At 37.7% G+C, this 23,572-nt stretch overlaps 1 protein-coding gene across 2 annotated transcripts in view; it reads right to left on the minus strand.

Annotated features, from left to right (window-relative positions):
* The window catches only part of LOC135700346 (nuclear pore complex protein DDB_G0274915-like), a 224,465-nt gene that overhangs the window by 94,807 nt on the left and 106,086 nt on the right, over positions 1 to 23,572 (minus strand). For both annotated transcript variants that reach the window (XM_065220834.1, XM_065220833.1), the window contains exon 2: positions 4,703 to 4,980. In XM_065220834.1, coding sequence (XP_065076906.1) covers positions 4,703 to 4,980 — 278 coding nt within the window. The remainder of the gene's footprint in view (positions 1 to 4,702; positions 4,981 to 23,572) is intronic.

Consider the following 23,572-nt stretch of genomic DNA (forward strand, 5'->3'; position numbering starts at 1 on the left):
TGCATGGAAAATATTAAAATACGATTTCTAATCGTTTACAAACTGCGCTCAACATGATCTTCAAGTGGTGCAGGAACGAGGGCTTAAATGTACACCATTCAAAAACTGTCATAGTACCTTTCACCAAAAGAACACAAGTTATGTTGGTACAGCCTACTCTAGATGTTACTTTGGACCGGAAACTAAATTCTCGGGTGGTTCCTATTATCTTTAAAATCAAAAATCTAACTTTTTTGTTTGAATAAATTAAGGTATACATTCTTCGGCAAAGTTATAGCTGAGCTAATTTCAAGCAACTCTCAACTTTTTTGTACCTCTTAAATTGGCCTATTTAGAGCTATTTTCTTGAATTGAGTTAGGGTGGCTCTTAAAAAAACAGTTGTTTTGCTCTAGTTTTCTTATTTCAAATTTTTCAGCAAAGGTGTCTTCAAATAACTTTTAGATCTTAAGAAGGCGCAAATTTTTGCTGCACAAAGGTTGTCAATATCTTTCGCCGATCAAGAGTTATCGACGTTTTTATACTAAAAATATATACTTTTCAATTGTTAATATCTCTGGTTGGGGCAAACAAAAAAGAAGTTTTTTTTACGGCATTTGAAAGGTCGTATGTTATTCTCAATAATATGAAAAAATTAGAGGTATGTTATTTTTCAAACTCGTATAAATTTATTTTGAAATTATTCACATTTTTTGCTATATTTGGGTATATCTTTTTTACTAGAAGAGATATAGGCAACAAATACAGCTATAAAATATTTGTCTTAAAGAGTTTTAAATGTCTCTAGAAGATGACTTTCATGATAAGTCTCAAATAAAAAAGTTATTGCTAAAAAAATAGCTCTAAATCGGTCAATTTAAGAGATACAAAAAAGTTATTTTCAACAAAGTTGCTTGAAATTAGCTCAGCTATAACTTTGCTCAAGAATGTATACCTTAATTTATTCAAACAAGTTAGATTTTTGATTTTAATGATAATAGGCACCACCCTAGAATTCATTGTCATAAAAATGAGGGCCTAACTATAAGGAACAACTTTGTAGAAGAGACTTTTAGTCTAAAGTTGCAATTTCAGGATCAAAACATATCATTCCACCTAAATCTGCATTTTGGCCACTGTGCTATGTCTATCACACCTTAATTGTGACAAGATATGCGTCTAGCACCACATTAAAGATGGGTCATACAACAATATTCCTACACTGAGGCAAATAGACTTAAGAGTTTCATAAGACTCGACTTATGAACGACAAATATGAATTTCATATGTGCGACTTATGAAAGATTTTCATCTAACATAACGTAGCTCTTATACGCCTTTAGCCATTCCATTTTCTTAAGCGTTGAAAGACGAGTGGTCGACACACGAGCTCCGTAATCTCAACGTTCATGGTTCGGTTCCAGTCTGCTCCGATTTATTATTTTTTTGTCAACATTATTTTTCATAAGGCAAATCAATGACATTCATACTGATTTCTTGTGGCTGAATTCATAAGTGTTTCTTATGGAATTCTTACGTTCTTTTGCCTGCGTGTAAGTAATGGACGCAGTTGTAAAATGGCTCTACAGACGAGAGAAAAAAAAGGGGTACATGTCCAAAATGTCGAATGATGATCTTTTTCAAATAAAACATATGCTCCTATATAAGTGAAAACGTGATTTTATGATACTTGAAGCAAAAATTTTGTCGATTTTACGATATCTTCACTTATATGGACTTACGCTTAGATATTGATATATCGCAATCAGCATCGTTGCAGTGATAGATGCAGCGTGAGAAATATGATAATGAGAGAGAAAAAGAGAGAGGGAGAAAACAAGGAAGCGAAATAAAGGTAAACCATATTACAGTAAACTCGTTCTAGATAAATATTTGCGAGTTACGGTGGTTCAGTTTTGAACTCTGCATGGGAAATGTGGTTGAAAGAAGCCTGGAGTTAAACCAGGCTAGGGAATAATATGGTGTTAAAGAGAATGAGACTTGACTGTATTTGAAATCTGATCTGATTTCAACGTACAGTATTGATTGATTTATAAAATTAATTGCTCATGCACAGGGTTGTTCGATAACCGTCGATAACATCAGCGTTAACGTCTGCAATGGTGAGTTTGCATTTCAGACGTTAACGCAGACGTTATCGATGGTTATTGATTAAAAACCCTGCTCATGAATACTTTTCAATAATTGTTCTTTTCATCATGTTATTAAAGTTTTATTGAATTATGCTTTATTTATCCAGTTCGTTTATTTGTAAGGCTCAATTGCGTTAGATTTACAGAGCCGATAATTAATTGGGCTTTGTTTGTAACAACATTTACTTAATTCTATGTCTAGTAGGAGTTGGGCCCAATACTCGGTTAAAGGGGTACATGGTCGAAGGATAGGAAAATTGGAGGAGTTTGGGGATAAGGGTTTCGTTAATTTTTTTTTTTATCTAGTTCGTTTATTTGGAAGGCTCAATCGCGTTAGCTTTACGGAGCCGATAATTCATTGTTCACTGTGTGTAACAAGATTCACTTAATTCTATGTCTAGTAGGAGTTGGGCCGATTACTCGTGGCTTACTCGAGGTTAGGTTTCGTTAATTATTCTTGTTTCGACTTATATTACAATTGAAATCATTGAGTATTGGCGCCCGAACGGGATCATCTGGAGATCTCCAGATTTTTGTTTAAACTCAAAATTTTTCTCATTCGTCTTTAATATGGATGTTTAAAGTATACTTTGGTGCAATAAGACCACTGAAAAGGGGCATGGGTTTCGTAAAACATTAGAAAAGATTTTCAAAAAGGGGATGGTAAAATTAGGACATAGCTGTAATATTGAGAACCATTTGAAGTTTACATGTAAATTACTATGGGAAATCTCAACTTTTTGCTCATTGCCTTCTAGTCTTTTTCCATATTGAGCTGCGAAACAGTTCGATAGCCATTCTTATAGAATTTTCTCAGCTACAACTTTGCTGCAGATCATTTCTATGTAAAACGAGACAGGAAAAAGTTATTAATTATTTAAGAGATTGTTAAACTTATGACATGATCAAGCAGCTGCTCTGTAGGCAACACTGTATTTTGCAGTGTGACATAGTAGCCATGATTTTTGTGTCCTATTCAACGCCCCAGAAACACCAATGTTGCCTGCTGATCAGTTGATTGAGCATGATCATAAGACATCAGCGCATTGAACCATTGATAACTTTCGATCCTTGCATTTAATCAAAAAATGGTCTTCAGCAAAGTTGTAGCTGGGAAAATTTCCTACAAGCACAGTTGAAAGTTTTTGAAGCAAACCGATATGGTGAATTATTAGATAGACATGAACAAAAATCTTGGTTTTCCCATAGTAATTCACATACAAACTTCAAATGGTTTGTGCCATCTCAGTTTCTCACCAAATGGGTTCAAATTTTGAGAGGTTAGTCAAGATCAGATTTGGAATCGTTTAAGTATTGTGGAGCGAAAATTTCAAATTTTGCATCACTCTAATAAGCATGAACAAAATTCAATATTTCTGATTGTTACTCCATTTTTTTATGTTTCTCAAATGTTCGATCAAAGTTTGTTTCCGACTGAGCGAATTTCGCCACAGCAATGTAAATGTATAAATCATCTCGCTTATTCAACTTGGATAAAACCAAAATTGTTGCTTGGGTGGTCTTCATGCAGCTGGCTCTAGAATGCTAGAAGTAGTCTGAGCCCGTCGTGGAATTTCATTTGAAATAAAAAAAATTCAAGTAGACTTGATTTGTCGTCTTTGCTCTATTACCCACATTGACGCTCTTACTCGAGCTTGATACTTATGTCAACTTAGTGTTCTTCGAAGCACTTCCACAGATGTTAAATGAGAACTGTTTATACCAACCAATGCATGTTACTCTATGCCCAGGGAAGTCAAGAAAATGTCCAGCCCAAAAGTATTTCTATATTAGACCGGAAATCGAACCCGCCCCCTCCGGCTTGGTGATAAAATTACAAAATATGGTCATCATGTATGAAATTAAGCTGATGCCAGTGCATATCTCAACATTTGATGCATCTTTGGTGTACTGAAATAATTGGATTTCAATCACAACCTCTCAAGTTACGGAGGCCATTTAGTTTAGCTTAAAGAACCATAATTTTTTTTCTATATCATTATTTTCTAAGAGCAATTCGTTTAAAAACCCTTTTCTAGACACTTTTCTCCGCTTGGAACCTGTTTTTGTTAGCTGCTAGCTACGGATAGCTGGAGCGTGTAAATGAGTAAAAAACGAGAGTGACAGGTGCCTCAGGCCCAATATACAACAACCGACGACGGAGCGAAAAGTGTGGCAAGGTCGTTCCAAGTATTGCCTTTTTTCCTCTCTCCACACGGACGGATCTCTTATCTATAACTGGAAACTGCTCCTCGCTCGCCGCTAGGTCAGTCAATGTGTTAAACTAGAGATACAGAATTAAAGCAGCAGTACTGCGCTAATTTGTTCACATTCAGTCACTCGCATGATAAAAACAATCAACGATAACATCGAACAATTTATTCCAAAATGCCATCATAACCGTGTGATACAACAACAACAATTGGTTGTTAGTTGCAGAAAATACCACAAACCAACCATAACTACACAATGATAATATGCTGAGCAATCAATCGCTCCTAATAATACTAATCAAAAGCACGCACAAACTCTAAAACAAACGCATAGAAAGCATCACTCTGCAGAGACTTACCGTATAGGTGAATTGGAAGTACGACGGTGGCGTTACGCCATCACCGACGTGGTCTAGCGGCGATCCCCGTTCGGAAGCGAGGCTCTGCTGCTGGCCGATGGTTCGACTACCCAGACGCCTACTGTTGGTACTGCTACTGTCGACGAAGAGGGTCTGCTCCTGGTACGAGTCGGGCGGTTGATTTCGGTTCAGCGTTGAAGGAAAAAACCCATTCCGGGAATTTTCGAACGATGACGATGGCACAAAGCGGTTCTGATTTTGAGCAAAGTAGAAGTTGCCTGGAGGTGGGGAAGAATGGAAGAGAGAGAGAGAGAGTTGGTATTTTAGTGATATATGGAAACATTTCTAGAAGGATTAAATGTAAAGCTTGCCGTTAGGTGTAATTTTTCTCACTAAGATTGTATTTATCACATAGGATGTTGTTTTATGGCAATAGTTTAGAAACAGAGAATGTGAATTAACAACAAGCCCGCATTGAACAGCATTCCTTCTTTTAATGCACGCCATTATCTGTCAATACAGTGCTTGCAAAGGTGTAAGAACTCCCATAAACTAGTCCCTATCGACCACTTAAAGGATGCTCAAATTTAACGATCGTCATAAATTGTGCGCTAGTTCATCGGAACTGCTTCATCCGTTCCTTCCCATGGCAGCAAACAAACAATGAGACGGCAAAGAGGACATTGTATCAGTACCCAGGTTAATGTGCCCTCATAAATTTGGTTCCCATAGGAACACGGGTATGACAGTACTCGTCCCGTTTCATTTTCATGTGTGTCTTGTGGCGGAGGAGGCGGACAACATGCAGAAGTAACAACTACATCGTCGCGAACCATGTTAATTAATTACCCATTCATGCTGCGACGCGTCGAGACTGCTCGTACGCCCGCCATCAGGTTTCGTTGAAATTGCGTGGAATCACTGCACAAGCAGGGACTATATTTATAAACATCCAGTTGGTATGTGGGTACGGATTGGGTTTCACGGTTGAGTTGCTGGTCAAACTGCTCTAGGTTCTTGTTAGGTCATCACGTATTCTAATCTTGAACGTGCGTTGGCTGTTGTTGGCGGGCTAGCGGTTCCCATCAACTTTTCCCAATAGCATACATGTGACATGGTAAAAACGTGTTTTTGGATTCTAATTCAAAAAAGTAAAGGACTTGATCACGTTTGATCTCGTGACTCATCTAAAATGGAGCCGCCGCCGCCTCCGTCTTTAATGGGTTCATTACTCCCTTTTCATTCAATTAGTTGTGGGGGTGTATTTCACACATCGTCGTTTGTTTTGTTTTCTTCTTGAGCCCTCACTTCATGTCCAAGCGATGACGCCCAAGCTCGGAAACCGTTAGTACTAATTTGTTTTTGTGGTCTCCATTCCATGACTGCGAGCGCACGCTCCGATCCACCATCAGCAGCGTCCTCAATTTGAGTTTTGTTGTTGTGTGTACTTGGAAATGTGGTGCTTGAGCTCACAGGCGGAGGTAGAGTCCACGGTAGGTCATGTGCCCCTTGAATCCATAATTGACCTAGTTTGAAATTCAGCCAGAAATGTTCAAATTGGTCTGAATCAGATCGAAAAGGTGTACCAATCAAATTATTTTTATATAAGCATCCCAGAATGTATAAATTTTCTTACAATAGCATGACCATGAGCAAGATTGACCGCACGCTGTTGCACTCCGTTATTGCCAGATATGCTTTAATTACACAGAGAACCAACATCAATGTAAATGTGTAAAAACTGGTGATCTCAAATCTTTTGATAGACAACACCAGGAATATAAACTGGCCACCATGTTCTCGATTAACTCAAACTCCTGCTCAGAGGAAGCGTTCGTGGGCACCGACATTTTCGTCAAAGACCATGGCAAGTGGGAAAGGTTGTAATCGCCAAAAACGACCAACAACCAAATTAAAATTCGACTAAGCGGAAATAGAAATAATGCTACTTACATGCTACAACGTAAAGATTGTATGCAATCTACTTTGCTTGACGAAATAAATAAATAAATAAATTAAAAAATGTGAACTGCTTTGCTTCACACTATGGGGATCCAAATGACTAATAAGATGAAGACTAACTTCCTACGATTCGTGATTCGTGTTTGTTCACCGGTACCAGATTATTCAACGGAGAATAGACCAGAAAATATGAAAATAGTCGGATAGTTGGCGATTTTTGTGAAAATCAATAATAAACTCAATATAACTTTTCTCTAAATTGAATAGACGTTTGAAGTTGTTCTTTATATGCTGTTTGAAGTTGTTATTATATGCTTCCAAATGACGTAAAGAGTGATTATACTCGATCATTGAATGTTTAAAATATTGATTGAACAAAATAATTGTTTTTTTTCTAAAATGATCAATTCAAAAAATGTTTACCTTTGTTTGTAGTCGGGACAACCTACACGATAATCCTTAAAATACCTAGAAAGGGTTGAAATCAAATTTGGCTGCGTTTACTTGCGCAAGCGATTGTTTGGTATCTTGATATGTATGGAAGGAGGTCATTTAATTTGTAATTTATGTTTATAATCACCATCTTTGGTATTGAAGCCAGGGATCGGGTGCTACTCAATTTTTTGCGAGTAAAACACACGCTGTTGCGAGACAGCACTTTCATTTCCAAAGAGACGTGAAAGAACATTTGCAATCGTGCAGCACATTTCAAGCTGAACATTTCATTAGGTCCTAATTAACATTGATTCTCTTCATCGACTTTCTCTTTCGTTAATAAATTGGGTATAGAACCGTTCCTTGCCATGTTTTTCGTATTAGAAGATAGATATTAGCTTCTTTCGTCGATCTGTGAGCTGAAAATAGCTGCAGAATGTCTTGACATGGCCATGAGGATGCAAAGAGAAAGTCGACGAAGAGAATCTGTCAATGTTACTTAGGGCCTAATGCAATGTTCAGCTTGATTTCATTCTTCTTGTGTTGGAGAGCTGTCGCTCCAACGGTGTTAATTCTCTTCCTCTCTCTCTTTGTTTCTCAGACAGTGTACTTTCTCTATAACTGTAGCGTTGTAGGATAGCTAGCATCAATGCTGTTAATTTTCATATCATTCGATTAAAGATGTACCAATACAACTATTAAATCAAGCGGCGCCGGTGGTGTAGTGGTAAGCGTGATTGCCTCTCACCCCAGCAGGCCTCGGTTCAATCCCAGTCGGCGCCGCCGGGATGTTCTGAGGCATAACATTTCTGATATATCACGCCTTCCTTCGGAAGGGAAGTAAAGCCAAGCCAAAGCCGTTGTTGGTTCATGGTTGATGAGTCGATAGGTGTAGGGTCCAGGTGTGGGTGCTGCCTCTCTGGCGTCGGTAGCATTGGTGCTCAGCCTCAGCATGGAAAACAAGATCGACGGAAAACAAATCAAAGAAAAAAAACTATTAAATCGACTACGTGAAAAAAAAAAAACGCGCCCATCATTTGAAGAGCCCCTTTCTCATTCGAAGCTCATTGGACTGTCATTGAGTCACTCACTATCATTTGATATACGATAGTGGATTGTGGAAGAAACCCAGCAAAATGGTCCGAACAGACAAGTCGACCCGATATCGGATCAATGTAAAGCTAATTTAAGGTCGATGTCGACCCAATTACATGTTGTTGTCGGGTCCATTTTAGGTCAATGTCGGGTCAATGTCGGGTCAATGTTGGGTCAACATCGGGTTGAGGTTTGATAGAAGTCAGATTGGTGTCGGGTTGGCTTAGATTTTTCGCCGGAATGTCGACCAGAGCTAACCCCCCTTGTGAAGAAAATAACACATCGATCTTAAAAAATCTCTTTAGGAAAAGCATCAAAATTTACATTTTCCTACGTTTTTGAATACCATACAGTCACTGCAACATATATTATATGAGTGTCTAAATATTATGCACCCAGTCTAAAAAATGCAGGAATTCTTGTCAATCTCTAAGCCACGTCTCTCCCGATTGAAAAGTGCTACTCCCGTCATAACACCGTGCACTACTCGATTGTACTATACGCAAGTAGCACCCCGAGCAGAGAATGAAAACAAAATGAATACTAAATTTGATATTTTGATATCAGCGTTAGTGATAACATATTTTGCCTACCGTGTGGTCGAGTTAACAGTAATCATAACAAAAATTACATCTAAATGGTATATGTAGGATATTTATTAAAATAACAAATAATGTTTTCTTGATAACATGTATGCGTTTTGATATTAGTAATTTTGTTAATAATAAACAAAATGAGTTATAAATATGTTATGGTAGGAAAACAAAAAAAAATGTAAAACTACATTAGTTATTATTTTGATATCATGATATCAAATTTAGTAATCTGAATGTTTTGAAATATATTGGCTGATATCAAGATTCAAAATATAAAAAAAAATGTTGTCAATAAAGTGCGAATGGTGCGATATTAAAGTACAGAACTGGAAATAATCATCCAGTGGTACAAATTACAAGAAGGTATATAATGAATCGCTTTTGTCATTATAGACAAATAACAAAAGTTAAAATATGACGAACAATTGAAGTTTATTAGATCCAATAGCATAGAAATAGACGATGTGAAGTTTTTAAATTTAGAGTTTCGTTTTTATGACAAATTCTAGTGGAATTATATAGGACACAGGAAGTATGTATAAAATTAGTCTACGATGACTCTTATATTATTATGAATGATCAATTCCTTCGCATCGAATATATTTTAACAGACATGAATGACGATATATTATTTTGTTGGGAGAGAACTGATAGTTAATGAGATTTATTACATCACGTTTAAATATGAGCTAAGAAACCGACTAAGCCAACGAAAGTTATTTAACTAATATTATAAATTTGGCAATTTATTAGTATAAGTATTACAAACGAACAGGACGAAATCAATTTTATATCGATTTGTAAATTCAATTCGCAGGTTGATTAATATCAATAAATGTTGAAAAACAACTTTGTAAACATCCTAATTGGCTTTATGATGTTCATAAAGAAAACAGCAAGCATCCTGATTGACTTGTAAGAAGTAAAAATGAAAATAAGTGTTGATTTCAGTTATAAATGTGGCTGCTTTATTATATAAAATATCAAATTCTGTTTTTAATTATATTTTTAAGAAATATCAAAATAATATCAAAATTTGGATTCAACCGAAATTAACAAATATATCATTTCAAAATATGTTATCAATATGATTTCAAAAACAAATTTAGATATCATTTTGATAGTATTTTGATATCCGACTCTGCTCGGGACCTGAGCTGTCCAACTACTCTCTCCTAAATATGAAATCTCTCTCTCCTTAGTCTCTTTCTCCTTCCAAATATAAGGGACGCGCTCCCTTATTTTAGAGTAGCACCAGTGTTTTTTTGAACCACTCTGAGTTTTTAGTCGATCCCTGATTGAAGCCACACAGACCGAATTATCGGGACTTAATTCTTTTATTAAAAACTAGTTTATTAATATTAAGTTCAAAAGCATCACACACATCATTGAACAGTATGCAACATTTGTGGAGTGGATTGTTATAGCCATAAGCAGTACGGTGTCCAGGAGTCCACAAGAAGTACGTATTTCGGAGACGACGGACTGGAACGTGTAAGTTGATATCCCGGAGCACACTACTGCAGTCAATATGATTACTAATCATGTCAAAAATAAATAGTCTCTGCAGCAACTTTCGGTGACTCGATAGTGTTTGCAATCCAATAAGCGCACATCTGTGTTCTATTAGTGCATGATATGTAGCCCAAATGTGTACTCCATATTCAAGAACGCTACGAACCAAGGAGTAGTACAATGTTTTCAAAGCGTGCTCATCACCGAATTGTGCAGAGTGGAGACGCAGGAATCCAAGCAAGGAATTGGCCTTTGCTATTGACATAGATATGTGCTCGTTAAATCTAAGTTTGCTATCCAAAACAGCAAAAAAAAATTTTGATATCACATCAAAGTGGATGACATTACGCTGCTTTATTATTTTTTTTTTTTTTGTGGCCCTTAAAATTACATGAGATTTTTAGTATGATTTAAGTGCATCCTCTTGGATGTAATTTTTTGCTGTGAAGATAAGTCCACGATCTTTAAAAGAATCAACTCGTTCAAGTGGCAATTGATTCATCGAATAATTAAATCTGATCGGCGAGTGACTACGGGGGAAGGTAATAACTTTGTATTTGGCAGTGTTTCCTTGCATTCCGTTCATTTGACACCACGATGTTAACCGCTCGTTAACCGATAAAACAATCTAGGATCGATTTGATCATACAGTAGACTTTCAAATCATGAGCATATAACATCTTACAGGAACTTAAGTGGTCACACACGTCGTTAATAAATAAAACGAAAATAATGGGTCCTCAGTGGCTCCTTGTAAGTCCCGATCGTATATTAAACACATCGGATCGGGCATCATGATTTCAACCAGCGGATGACCCACGGCGGAAGACCATGAGGGACTTTGTCGAAAGCCTTAGAGAAGTCAATGTAAACGGCGTCTACTTGCTGACGCTTTTCTATGCTACCAATAAGAGTAGGACATCAAGCTGGAGATCGTTGAGCACTTTTTTCATGAATTCATGCTGAAGCTCCGAGATTATAGATTGCATAGCTGGATACAACTTTTCATGCAAAAGACTTTCGGGAACTTTGGCCAAACAATTAAGGTTCGAGATAGGTCGCTGTGAATGTTACCTGACTTGAAAATCGGTGTAATTGATGCAAGTTTCCAGTAATCCGGAAAAACGCCATCCAGGAGTGAACGATTCAAGATAGACATAACAACGATGCTGCAAAATTCTTGATGAAAGACGGTGGAATACGATCCGGACTAATATCAACTTTCAAAACTAACGGCTTATGATGGCGATCAACTTTCAAAATGGCAGATGGTGGTGCGACAGCTAAATAGGATCTGAGTCACTGAAGAGCACCAGATCGAGAAGTTTACCATTTGCATTGACCAGATAGCTGATTGGCTTAAGTCCTGCAGACAGTAAGGACTCGACTACACAAAGTTTCTGTTGGACAACCTCATCGAAGTCCCAAGCTAGATGTGGCAGGTTGTAATCACCCATAACTATAGTCGTATCATGAGGGCTTGCTATTTCAAGAAGCTGTTGTACGGAGTCGGCGTGCTTGGTGTAGGTGTCCAGTTGAATACTGGGACGAATGTAGATGCAACACAGGAAAAGCGATTGATGTGGTAGTATAACTAGCACAGCAATTTGTTCGCAATCAACCAGATGCACGATTTTACAATTCATCACGGGTTTCATGGCAATTTAGGTACCACTCTCACGTCGTATTACACTGGTGCGGGAATTCCGGTCACAGCGGTAGATGGTGTAGTTTCTTGACAGTTCAGCATGTGCGATGTCAGTATGTAGCCACGTTTATGTGAAAACCATGACGTCAAAATCACAAGAAAGCAGGAATGGAGCAGAACATTCGTTTTAGTCCTCAAACCACGGACTTTTTAATAGTAGACGGTCAAATGAGCACGAATGTGGACGAGAGCAGTAGAAGAGGTAGTTGTTACGGCTGGCTTTAATTGTTGCAGGATCTGCGTTCAGCACCGGCTTCCAAAAATGCCTTGTATCGTCCTCAATAAACTCCCGGAATTCGATTCCTGGTGGCCAAGATACAGGATCCATAGCTTTCGGCTTCAATTCGAGGCTGACTCCCATCTTGTATGATACGAAAGACAGTGTCGACAGTTGCCGGCCTCTTGGTATCAGTGATCTCACAACAACATCATCCACATTCCAAGATTCGTTGACAAGTTTCTCGTCAAATATGCTACTCTTTTGTAATCGGCCTAAGGGACTCAGTCGGTAAAAGTGCAGCTACAAAGCAAGACCATGCAGGTGACTGGGTTTGATTTCCAGTCCGCTCTAGGAATTTTTCGTGTTCGTGTGTCTGGACTTCCCTGGACAATAGAGCTGAGAGCGAAAGGTCTCAATTAATAATAAAAAAAAATATTTCAAATTATGTTTTTGAAATCATTTTAAAAACATATTTTGATATGCTATTTATTAATTTCGGTTGAATTCATATTTTGATATAATTTTGATAATTCTTAGAAATATAATTATAAACTAAATTTTAAATTAAAAAAAGGAGGCTCAGTTATCACTGACGTCTACATTTTTTTATTTTTTTTTTCTTACGAGTCAATCAGGATGCTTTCTGTTTTTTTATGAACATCGCAAAAGCAATCATGATTTTTACAGTTATATTTTACAAATTTTTTTGATATTAATCTATCTGCGAATTAAATTTACAAAACGATATAAAATTGTTTTTGTCCCGTTCGTATTTAATACTCATACTAATATATTGTCGAGTCGAATATTGTTATTTAACTTTTGTAGGCTTAGTCGATTTCTTAGCTCATATTTAAACATGTTGTCATATGTTCGATGCGATGTAATTTATCATTCACATGATTTGTGTGTCCTATATTGAATATAATTCAACTATAAATTGTCATGAAAACTAAACTCTAAATTTAAAAAAAAATCACATCGTCTATTCCTATGCTATTGGATCTAAAAAACTTCAATCGTTCGGCATATTTTAACTTTTTGGTTTTCTTCGGGTCCCCAATTCGCGAATGCCAGTTTTTTTATTAGAGGAGAGTCTGTTATTTGTCTATAATGACAAAAGCGATTCATTATAAACTTTCTTGTAATTTGTACGAAGGGATGATTATTTACGGTTCTGTATTTGAATATGGTACCATTAGCACTTTATTGATAACATAATTTGATTTTGAATCTTGATATCAATCAATAGATTTCAAAACATTCAGATTTCTAAATTTGATATCATAATATCAAAATAATAACTAATTTAGTTATTTTTTTAATTTTTATTTTCCTACCATGGTTATAATAACATATTGATAACTTAGTTTGCTTATTATTAACGAAATAACTAATATCAATACGCATACATGGATTTGTTATCAAGAAAACATGATTTGTTATCTTTTTAATATCCTTCATATAACATTTAGATCTAATTTTTGTTATGATTACTGTTAACTCGGCAACATATGTTATCACGAACGCTTATATCAAAATATCAAATATAGTTTTCATTTTGTTTTCATTCGCTGCTCGGGTAGCCTCATATTGATACCATTTCATGACGTTTATATTATCAAACCGTCGCAAATAGATTTTCAGGAAATGTTTCAAGACTTCATTGAACCTGTACAACTTCGAGAATTGAACCTGGGAATAGTTTGAAGAGTATTTAATATCTTATTGAAATCATTCGATGATGTACGTTAGGGTGGGTCGACTACCTGTTCCCCCACTGCGTTTTGAGGTTTTGAAAAGCTGTGAAAAAATTAATGAATATGGCTATAATCTCGATTTGCGGGAGAGTTTTAATTTTTGAATGGGAAAATGTATTGGAAATGGAACGATCATATTCCTTTGCTTACCGAAAATCCAAATATTGCTCAAATTTCACCACATTTTGGTATGATAATACTACACTATATAAAACAACTTTGTCGAAAACTGTAAATTGATTCGATCTTTGAAAAAACGTTAGTAATCTTTCACTTTAGCCCAAGTGTTCCACACGTATCTACAAGCTCATATACGCCCTTAAAAATCCACTTAAAACAAGTAAATTAAGGTGGACACTTAAAGATTATAGCTCAAAACCACACAAAAAAATTCTAACACTTGATAGTCCTATTTCAGACAAGCACCAGCAACCACCTTTTTTTTTTTTCCTTTGGTTTGTTTTTTCCGTCGATCTTGTTTTCCGTGCTGAGCACCAATGCTACCGACGTGCCAGGAAGGCAGCTCCCACACCACTCCGACCCATCAACTCATGAACCGGGGACCAACGGCTTTACTTCCCATCCGAAGGAAGGCGTGATCAGAGATGTTATGCCTCAGAACATCCCGGCGGCGCCGACTGGGATTGAACCCAGGCCTGCTGGGGTGAGAGGTAATCACGCTTACCACTACACCACCGGCGCCGTTAGCAACCACCTTTGATAGATACCCCTCCGTAGCTCAAAACCTCCTACCGCCTATGCATTGGGCCAGATTTGGCAATCACCAGACACCAGATCATTAAGACCCTGGCATCGTCAACGTCGACGTCGTCATCTTCTTCGTCGTTGGACGGTGTGAGTCACATGCGATCCACAATTAGCAATTGCGCGCCCCCATCTGAGCCGTGGGTATATTTAAACACCTCGGGAGGTGAAGTTCTCGACAATGACACAAAGAACGCAAAGCTTTTTTTTAAAGATGAGTCAAAGAATCTTCCCGCCCGCCGGCTAGCAGCGAGCGGGGGTTCAGATTCATGCGAGAATTAAGGTTACACGCAAAAATCACCCAACCCGGATGCTGCTGGGCCACTGTGCCTTTGAATCTCTGATACCTTGACCTTAATCGCTTGAAAAAATAATAAAATACTTCTTATGAAATTATTGTCCCGTTGACCGAGCAGCGTATGAAATACGTTTTGTAAATTACTGCACAACTTCACACTGGGACTTCCTTTTAGGTCGATCATCTGCATTTTTTCTCGATTACCAAATTTCCATCCGTAACTTCCTCGTCAGCTTCACAGCTTCGCAGCACAAGACGCTAAGAGGAAGAACCGTTTAAAATCCACTGCCGGCTTTGTTCCCCATCCTCTGTCCCCAGCGATTACTGTGAATGAATAGCGCGAAGAGCAACGGAACGCGCCATCACGAGAGAGCAAGATGACGGAAGACTGTTAAATAATAGTAGTGATGCGGCGAAAAAAAAACAGCATCAGCACTTAAGTGAGGAGCGCCATTTCATAACTTGAAGCACTGGAGACTGCCAGCGTAGCCAAAACTTACGACCACGCTCAGCTCTGTACGCGCGAAACTCCAACGCCTGCCAAAGCTACAATCCACTTTTGATTTGAATTAAATTATTTTGATCTCCATCCCCCGACAGCATCGTTTACCCATTTGATGACCCTGAAGGTCGTTGAATCGAAATCTGTCTAAATGACTCACCATATTGCCATGACTGTCTATTGATGCCACCCTGCATTTCCCACAGCAATTTTCCGCCCTGCTTCTCATAAACCGAGCGAGCAGTCGCACAGCGAAAGACCCCCTCCCAGGGTTTAACCAATTTGAGAGGCACGGTCGCGTTCGTCGTCGTCGGCGGCGTGGTGTCCAACAAAATCGATCAAACATCAAATTCGCTTAAAATGGGCGCGAAAAAAGCAGAAAATTCAATATTGATTCTGCCGGTTACTGCACTACTAACCGAATCGAATCCGAAGGTCAATCAGATCAATTTTGGAACCGGCGGCTGTGTGAGAACGTTGAGTGATTTTTGGACACACGCCGACCACCAGCGACGCTGAGATGAATATGGCAGTTTTGTAATGAGTGGAGTGTATTTAAATAAGGACCGCGATGTTGCCCACATGGGTAGAGGGGAATAGCAAAACCAGAGCCAAATAATATCAAATAATCAATATCTTATTATGTTATTGGTAAGTTGTGCGCTGTAACAAGTTAATAGCATATTCTGCTATTAAGCATAATTTGCTATTTTAATGATATTTCGGTATCATGAATTCAAGAGTTATTAATATGTCATTACATTTATTAATTTAAGCAACACACCAATAGCTTGATGCGATATAATACCAAAATGTATTATTAATGCCATGCTATGATTTTTGCTACTCTTTATATAAAGCCACAACTGATTTAGCTACAACTTAGTTATGGCGCAATTAAACTAATATCAATCTTTAATGTCCTGGACACCCATTTTAATAGTAAAGCTGGCTATTGATTTGATTATCCTCTTCTACTCATGTGCTGTCCAACGTATAAGCTTAATATAGGGATACCAGCCCCTGGATACAAATGACCTAAAATGTGTTGAGTGATTACAATACAAATCAAAAATATCTTGTCCTGGTTAAATGCCTGCAAGATCTTAAGACTTGACCCTTCAATCCTCTGAAATTACCTCATATGGCCTCAAAACAGGTCACAAATGTCTTCTGGACTTTTCCCTAAAAGACCTCCAATGGTTTTTTAGTTAATCTGTATGGTTTATTGGAGTTTTAAGAGGGATACAGCAAAAATTGGGTTTACTATAAACTCTACCAAAACAAAATACATGGTCGCCGGTAGGCAGTGTGAGCATTATCATGAGCATGATTGACCGCCCACGGTTGCTACTCTGTTTCTGCCAGATCAGTTGTAATTACACAGAGAACCAATAGACGATGCTCAACAAGGTCCAAAATGCGTTTTTTGCTTACTGACAACTCCTGTGCAGGACTAGGGTCCGGCGAAAAATCCTACTCCAGTAACGCAACACGAAAGAAGCGAGAAGCGAGAGCACACCAGGCACATAAGCAACAGGGCGAAAAACATCATCACAAACCATTCTAAATCAAATTATGGCGCCCGGGACACAAAACTATTCAAATCAAGCTGAACATTGCATTAGGTCCTAAATAACATTGATCGATTCTCTTCGTCGACTTTCTCTTTCGTTAATAACAAGAGCACATAAGCGTTTCTTGTTGTGTTTGTCGTATTAGATGCTAGATGAAAGCTTCTTTTATCGATATGTGTGCCGAAAATACCTGGGAATGTTTTAAGATGACCATGGGATACAAAGAGAAAGTCGACGAAGAGAATCCGTAAATGTTACTTAGAACGTAATGCAATGTTCAGCTTGAAATGCGAGCACCAAAAAACTACACGCCAGCCAGAGTTATATATTAAATAAAATAAAAGCACGCAGCGGAGCAAAAACACACAACCGTTCTCGAACGATTCTCAAAGATGACTCAGGTCGCCGGTAGAAAGTAGTAGTAAAATTTACGTTTATTTGCTGGTTTTTTAAGTTTCAACATTTGGTTTTACATTTCAATTGGTTAGCCTTTGGCTCTTCACCTTTGTTCTAGTTAATTAATTATTCTAATTTGATGATTGCGTTTAGCGCTAATTTACAGGATATTCTTTTAAGGCTTGTTTTCGTTTGAATTTAAAAATTGGATAATCTACCTACCCAGACAACCAGAATACACTTATATTCAAAGTTGTTTTCGTGATATATAAACATATATACAAACAAACAACTTGTATAGAATGCAAATAAATTGCTTATACGTACACAAGTGGAGGCCATATACGTGCATATTTTAATTTAATTTTAAACGAGTTGATTTAACATCATATTCAATTTAATCTGTAATAACAAATACATTTTGAAAAGTCTTACGATGTAATCCGATTTAATTTGTGATACAGTATGACGGAAAAATGAGTCATCGCATATGGGTCGGAAATTTGCATTCTATACGATTTAACTTAAACATTATGCGAGGTATGCCATTCTTAAATACGATATAAACTTAAACTGTAGCAATTTACGCTACTGTCTGTACATTGTAATACGACTTCTGGTTGTCTGGGTAACTACTTGAACTAGGTTGCCAAATCACGAATGATCTGGTGGTTTGGTCGCAGACAGGCGACTCTGAACCTTTCCAGCGTGAACGTCTTTCGCTCCTCGAGTGTTTGAAGACCGGCCAGGTGGTGAATCTCAGAATTACGAGTTCGCGGTGGACTGTTAAGAATCACTCTGAGGATCTTGTTTTGGATCCTCTGAAGCTTTAAGTGGTGGCACTTAGCACAACTCTCCCAGATTGGCATACCATACTCAATAGCCGGAAGAATGATTTTCTTGTGGACAGCAAGCATGTTTTTGAGGGACAGGGTGGACTTCCTGTTTATCATATGGTAGAGCGATCTGATCAAGATGTTACACTTGGTGAATCGGAATAGCAATTTGCTATCGAGGGTGAGACCAAGGTAGACTACTTCACTCGACCATTCAATGGGAGTGATATCAAGATGGATCTTGACGTTAGCAGGTGGAACAAGCCGAGGTGAATTTGAGTGTGGAAACAGAATGGTTTGTGTTTTAGCTGCATTGATACAAATCTTCCAGCTCTTGAAATAGTCGGACAGAACATCCAGACCTGATTGTAGTTTACTCGCCAGAGCACGGATCAGTCGGCCCTTATAGATGATGGAGGTGTCATCTGCGAACATTGACAGGATACTACCACCCAGCAGGGGAGGAACTTCTGACGTGAAAATGTTGAATAGGATAGGCCCAAGAAGGCTACCCTGAGGGACCCCTGCATCAACGTTGAACGTATCAGAGGGGACATTGTTCAAGTAGACCTGGTAGATCGGAAAGTTGTATCGATGCAGCTTGTAAAATAGGCCATCATGCCAGACATTGTCGAACGCCTTCTCGACGTCCAACAATGCCATGGCAGATGTATTGGAAACGGATGCTTGATGATGTTGGTAGCCCGTGCGAGTTGGTGGATGGTAGAGTGGCCTTTTCTAAACCAAAATTGCTCTTTGAGAAAGATGTTATTATCATTTGAAAACACCAGCAGACGGCTGAGTATAAACTTTTCGAATAGCTTCGAGATGGAGGACAAGAGGTGCGTTGTTGAATTGGTGAATGTGATATCTTTAAATTAGTTGATGAATTTCTATATTTTGGAATACTAAACCAAATCTGGAAATTACAGATTTGTATAAAAAGTATGCAAATTATGTAATGTGGTCGTCAAACTGTATTGAAACTTAATTGAAATGTTTATGCTAGCTCTAATACAACCGTATTTTTCTTTGATTTTTTTTTTATTATTTTTATTATAAGTTGCAAAAAAATGTCGCGTAAAAACAAAATTGAGTGAATAACTTTTAGCAGATAACCCGAAAAAGTTCATCGAATCTGGGGCAGAGCACACGTTGGCTCTGCACCAAATCCAGTAGAAGATAAGCCTTCATTTAGATAGGCAACCGGTGCAGCCCATCAATATGATTTGAAGACCATTATTACGTAAGACCTCCAGAGTTGACCCATGAAATCCATAAAACTTTTAGAATGATACCATTGAGCTTCTAAAGTTCAGTCTGTGTATTCCAGAGATGATTTTCAAGATCTCCACAAAGCGTTTGAATTTAACCTATAAGATGTTAGGAAATAACTCATAAATTGTTTGGAGGTGAGAAATAAGAACTCTAAATATGAGGCATTAGACTTTTGTTTTGTTCGGGTAATAAATCACTGTGACTCAATGTGTTATTTTTCATGATATGGAGCACATAGTTGTTTCAAAATAGATCTTTAATTGACCAATGAGATCCACCTCTGAAGATAACTTAATGACCTTACCGTAGACTCAGACTAACAGCCTCTATGGACTTGCTTCAGGAGATATCTGCAGTTAACCCACAAGATCACTGAAATTCACATAAGGTTTTTGGAGCTCATCCAAGAGATGTTAACCTTATGGGTCTTTAGCCCTCCCCTCCACATGGTAATTTTTCGGCCTATCTCATGTTTGTCAATCTATGTAGTACTTATTTAAGCTTCTCCGGTCATTCATTATTCTCGTCCATATGTATTCTTGGAGATTTAACTGAATAACTATTGAAAAATAATTAGTTATGGTAGGGGAAATGGCTCTAATGTTGGTCTATGGATAAAAATCTGCGATTTATCAATTTTATCTAGATGAACGCGTCATTGGGACGGTACTTATGGACATTTTTGATCGCTATTGAAAATGTAGTTGATTGCTGAATTTATGTATGGGCCCAAATTAGGGACATTTAGGCCGAAATTACATCCATTTTCCCTATATGAAACATCTTTTGACCTAGCGGTTTTTTTTTTTTTTTTTCAAAAAACTAACATTTTGCATCTCAAAACAACGAAAAACCATCTGGGAAGGAAGGAGCTAACCATTTTTATTCCTTGATTTGTTTTCCGTCGGTTTTGTTTTCCGTATTGAGTACACGGAGAATGAGAACAACCCAAATTTAAGTTTAGTTAACTCATAAATCACAGAAAGTGCAGGAACTCAGCGATGAGTAAATTTGCCCCATGTTTTTTTCCTGTGGTAAGTGGAGTCACATTCAGGGTAAGACCCAACCTAGGATGGCGGCTACTTACATACATACTTACATGCATACATTATTATAATAAGTGTCGATCACATAGTTAGGTATTTCGAAGTTTGACCTCAATTCCACCTCCAATGCAATGATAAAATATTTCATTAGAGTGAAATGTATTCTTATTTATAAGTTCTAATATTTAATTTACCAGAGCTTTATAGTTGGCTTCAAGTTTTTTGGAGGACCTACATAAAACTGTAGGTAATGGATGATGATGTAATGAAACCTTCATTAAAGTCAAATTAATTAAAATTGAAAATGAGGCTTGGTTATCATCAACCAACGATTAAAGATGTTAAAGCTACAATTGCCGTCAACTGCCACAGCAGCTCACGGAATTAAAAAAAAAACTCATGTCCTCATCATTCTCTTCCCTAACATGTCAAAGTTTTCAAAATGTGAAGGCCAAAATCTATTGCCACCGAGCACTCAAAATTTTACGATCCTTTAAGATAATGACTACGGTGCACTTTAAGATCGTATAGCCTTCGTGCACTGTCGCAGCAGAAATACCAACGGAACTAACAACCGACAACCCTGCTACTCGTGCCCCAAGAAGGGTGTGATGCTGTTCAAACAATCACATTAAATGTAGAGTACCACACCAACCAAACAAACCCACGAATGATCATTAAATCGAGTGCCGGCTACCCCACACAACCCAACCCGAACACCAAACAGAGCATCGTTTCGGATCGGTTTCCTTTTTGTTCTTTTCCGACTTTTCTGACTGACTCAAAGTGTGCTGACCTTAACATAGTTGGTGCACGCGGCTAATTCAAATGTTCTCTCACTCTCCATTAGCCGCCATCCAGCGTGAATGCGCTTAACCTAGAAGATGTGTATGGATATCGATTTCTCGCTCATTTAGTTGTTTCAGCGCAAAGCAGCGCTTGTTTTTGTTTCAAATTATTGGGTAATTAATCAAATGTGAAGTTTTTCGACGGTGGGGTTACTAGGTTGATGGTCAACGAACAGGAAGTCCTACGAGTGGATGATGAAGGGTTCTCGTGCAAAGGAGGAAGTATTGAAGCCGGGTAATTTGGAGGCTTTTTCGTTGATATAGTTACTGAGTTAGAGATCAAAAAATCATATGACAATAGGATCAGGAAAGTGTTTTTTTTTTTTTCATTCTGCACGGAGTTGAAGTGTGTTGCAGTGTCGAAACAAAATAATACCCACATCATTAACGCTAGAGAAACCAATTGTATGATCACACACATATTCCCGTTGCGAAAATGCATCATCGAAAACACGGAACGGTTCTTGTGGACCAATTTAACTATTGCCGCTTTGGCTACGGCTATTTGCTGCGATACACACACACATAAATAGACTCTGAAATATATGGCTTTGATATTGAAGGTCAATTTTGGCTGCTGCCGCACATATTTACCAATAATTAAAGTAATTATTGCGCTACCAACATGTTGTGATTGATTTTTTTTTTCATTTGGTTGGCATTGCGCAACTTGCATCCACGAAATAATCTTCTGCAGATCTGGCACATGGCAGATCTGCAAATATGCGTGGGTATGCGCACAAGCACGACCAACTGTAAATTTCCGGGTATTGGGTTACTTCAAATACGGATAGGTGCAATTATATCGCACGTTTAGAAACATAAATGACCTATTAGGTGACTTTTCGTTTTGATTGTTTTTGAGATCTACAGTCCTGTCAGAGAAAATTCTCGTTAAAGGATTCCTGCCAGTCAACTGAGTGTTGTGTATAAACGAAACGAAGCTATGAATAGGGGAACCCTCAAAAGAGTATTGAAGGCTGAAATCTTCGTCGTTAGGAAAGGAATTTTTTCAACTTTTTCGATTATTTTATCCATCAAAGTTGCTTGACTTCCCCGTGGATTTTGTTGTTTCCTGTACCAGTTTTGGTGTGATCAGGCTGGTGCGTCCACTTATATTTGTTGGGAAAAATTTAAATTTATAAAACTGCCTTAGTGGTTATGATCTTCCGGATTTATACGTGTGATTAGTTTAGCTATAAATCAGTTCAGATGTTAAATAGCCTCTTCCGATGAAAATTTGCAAGATGTGCATTAAAGTATGCGTTAATTTGAGATGTAAAAATCGTCATTTTGATGTACACAAACGGTTTGGTTGACGCTTCCTCTCATATGGTAATCGCCTAGCACACTCTACAGGGATGGTACATTCAAAAAACCTATTGTCCTTTCCCAAGTAACATTGCAAGTATTATTGTGTTTTTAAAGCACTCTACATGTCTATATCTTGGTCTACAGAACCTTCATAAAACCCAAATTTGTTACTTGGATTGTCTTGTGTTGTGTAGAGTATTCAGTCGATAAGTCTCCAAATCAAAGATGATAACAAATGTCAAATAGTAATCTACGTATAGGTGAATCCAATAGTAGCAAAGCGTACGTTTCAACCTCTGGTGGTGAATAGGGGAACCATGAAAAAAGTGATTAGGTCTGATTTTTTTTGCCAGGAAGCATAGGAAGAGGAAAATATTTTCACCTTTCCTGATTAATTTATCCACTGAAAGGTGCTTGAAATCGTCATCCTCATTGAATATTTTGTTTTCTGTATCGATGTTCCAGTGAAGAGGCTGGTGCTTCCACATATGTTGATAAATATTTATTAAACTGTCCCAGTGGTTATGATTATCTGGATTTTTATGTTGTGGTTATTTGAACTGTAAATAAGTTCAGATCTGTTGAAAATGGTATAATAAGATCACTTCCGATGGAAATTTGCAATATTTGCAGTAAAATATTCATTATTTGGCATTGATAATCGTCATTATGGTGAAACAAACGGTTTGGATGACGCTTCCTCTCATAATCTCCTAGCG

Source organism: Ochlerotatus camptorhynchus, unplaced genomic scaffold (genome assembly GCF_037179485.1).
Source record: "Ochlerotatus camptorhynchus isolate MF236.1 unplaced genomic scaffold, CSIRO-AGI_Acam_v1.1 ptg000133l, whole genome shotgun sequence".
Lineage (NCBI taxonomy): Eukaryota > Metazoa > Arthropoda > Insecta > Diptera > Culicidae > Ochlerotatus > Ochlerotatus camptorhynchus.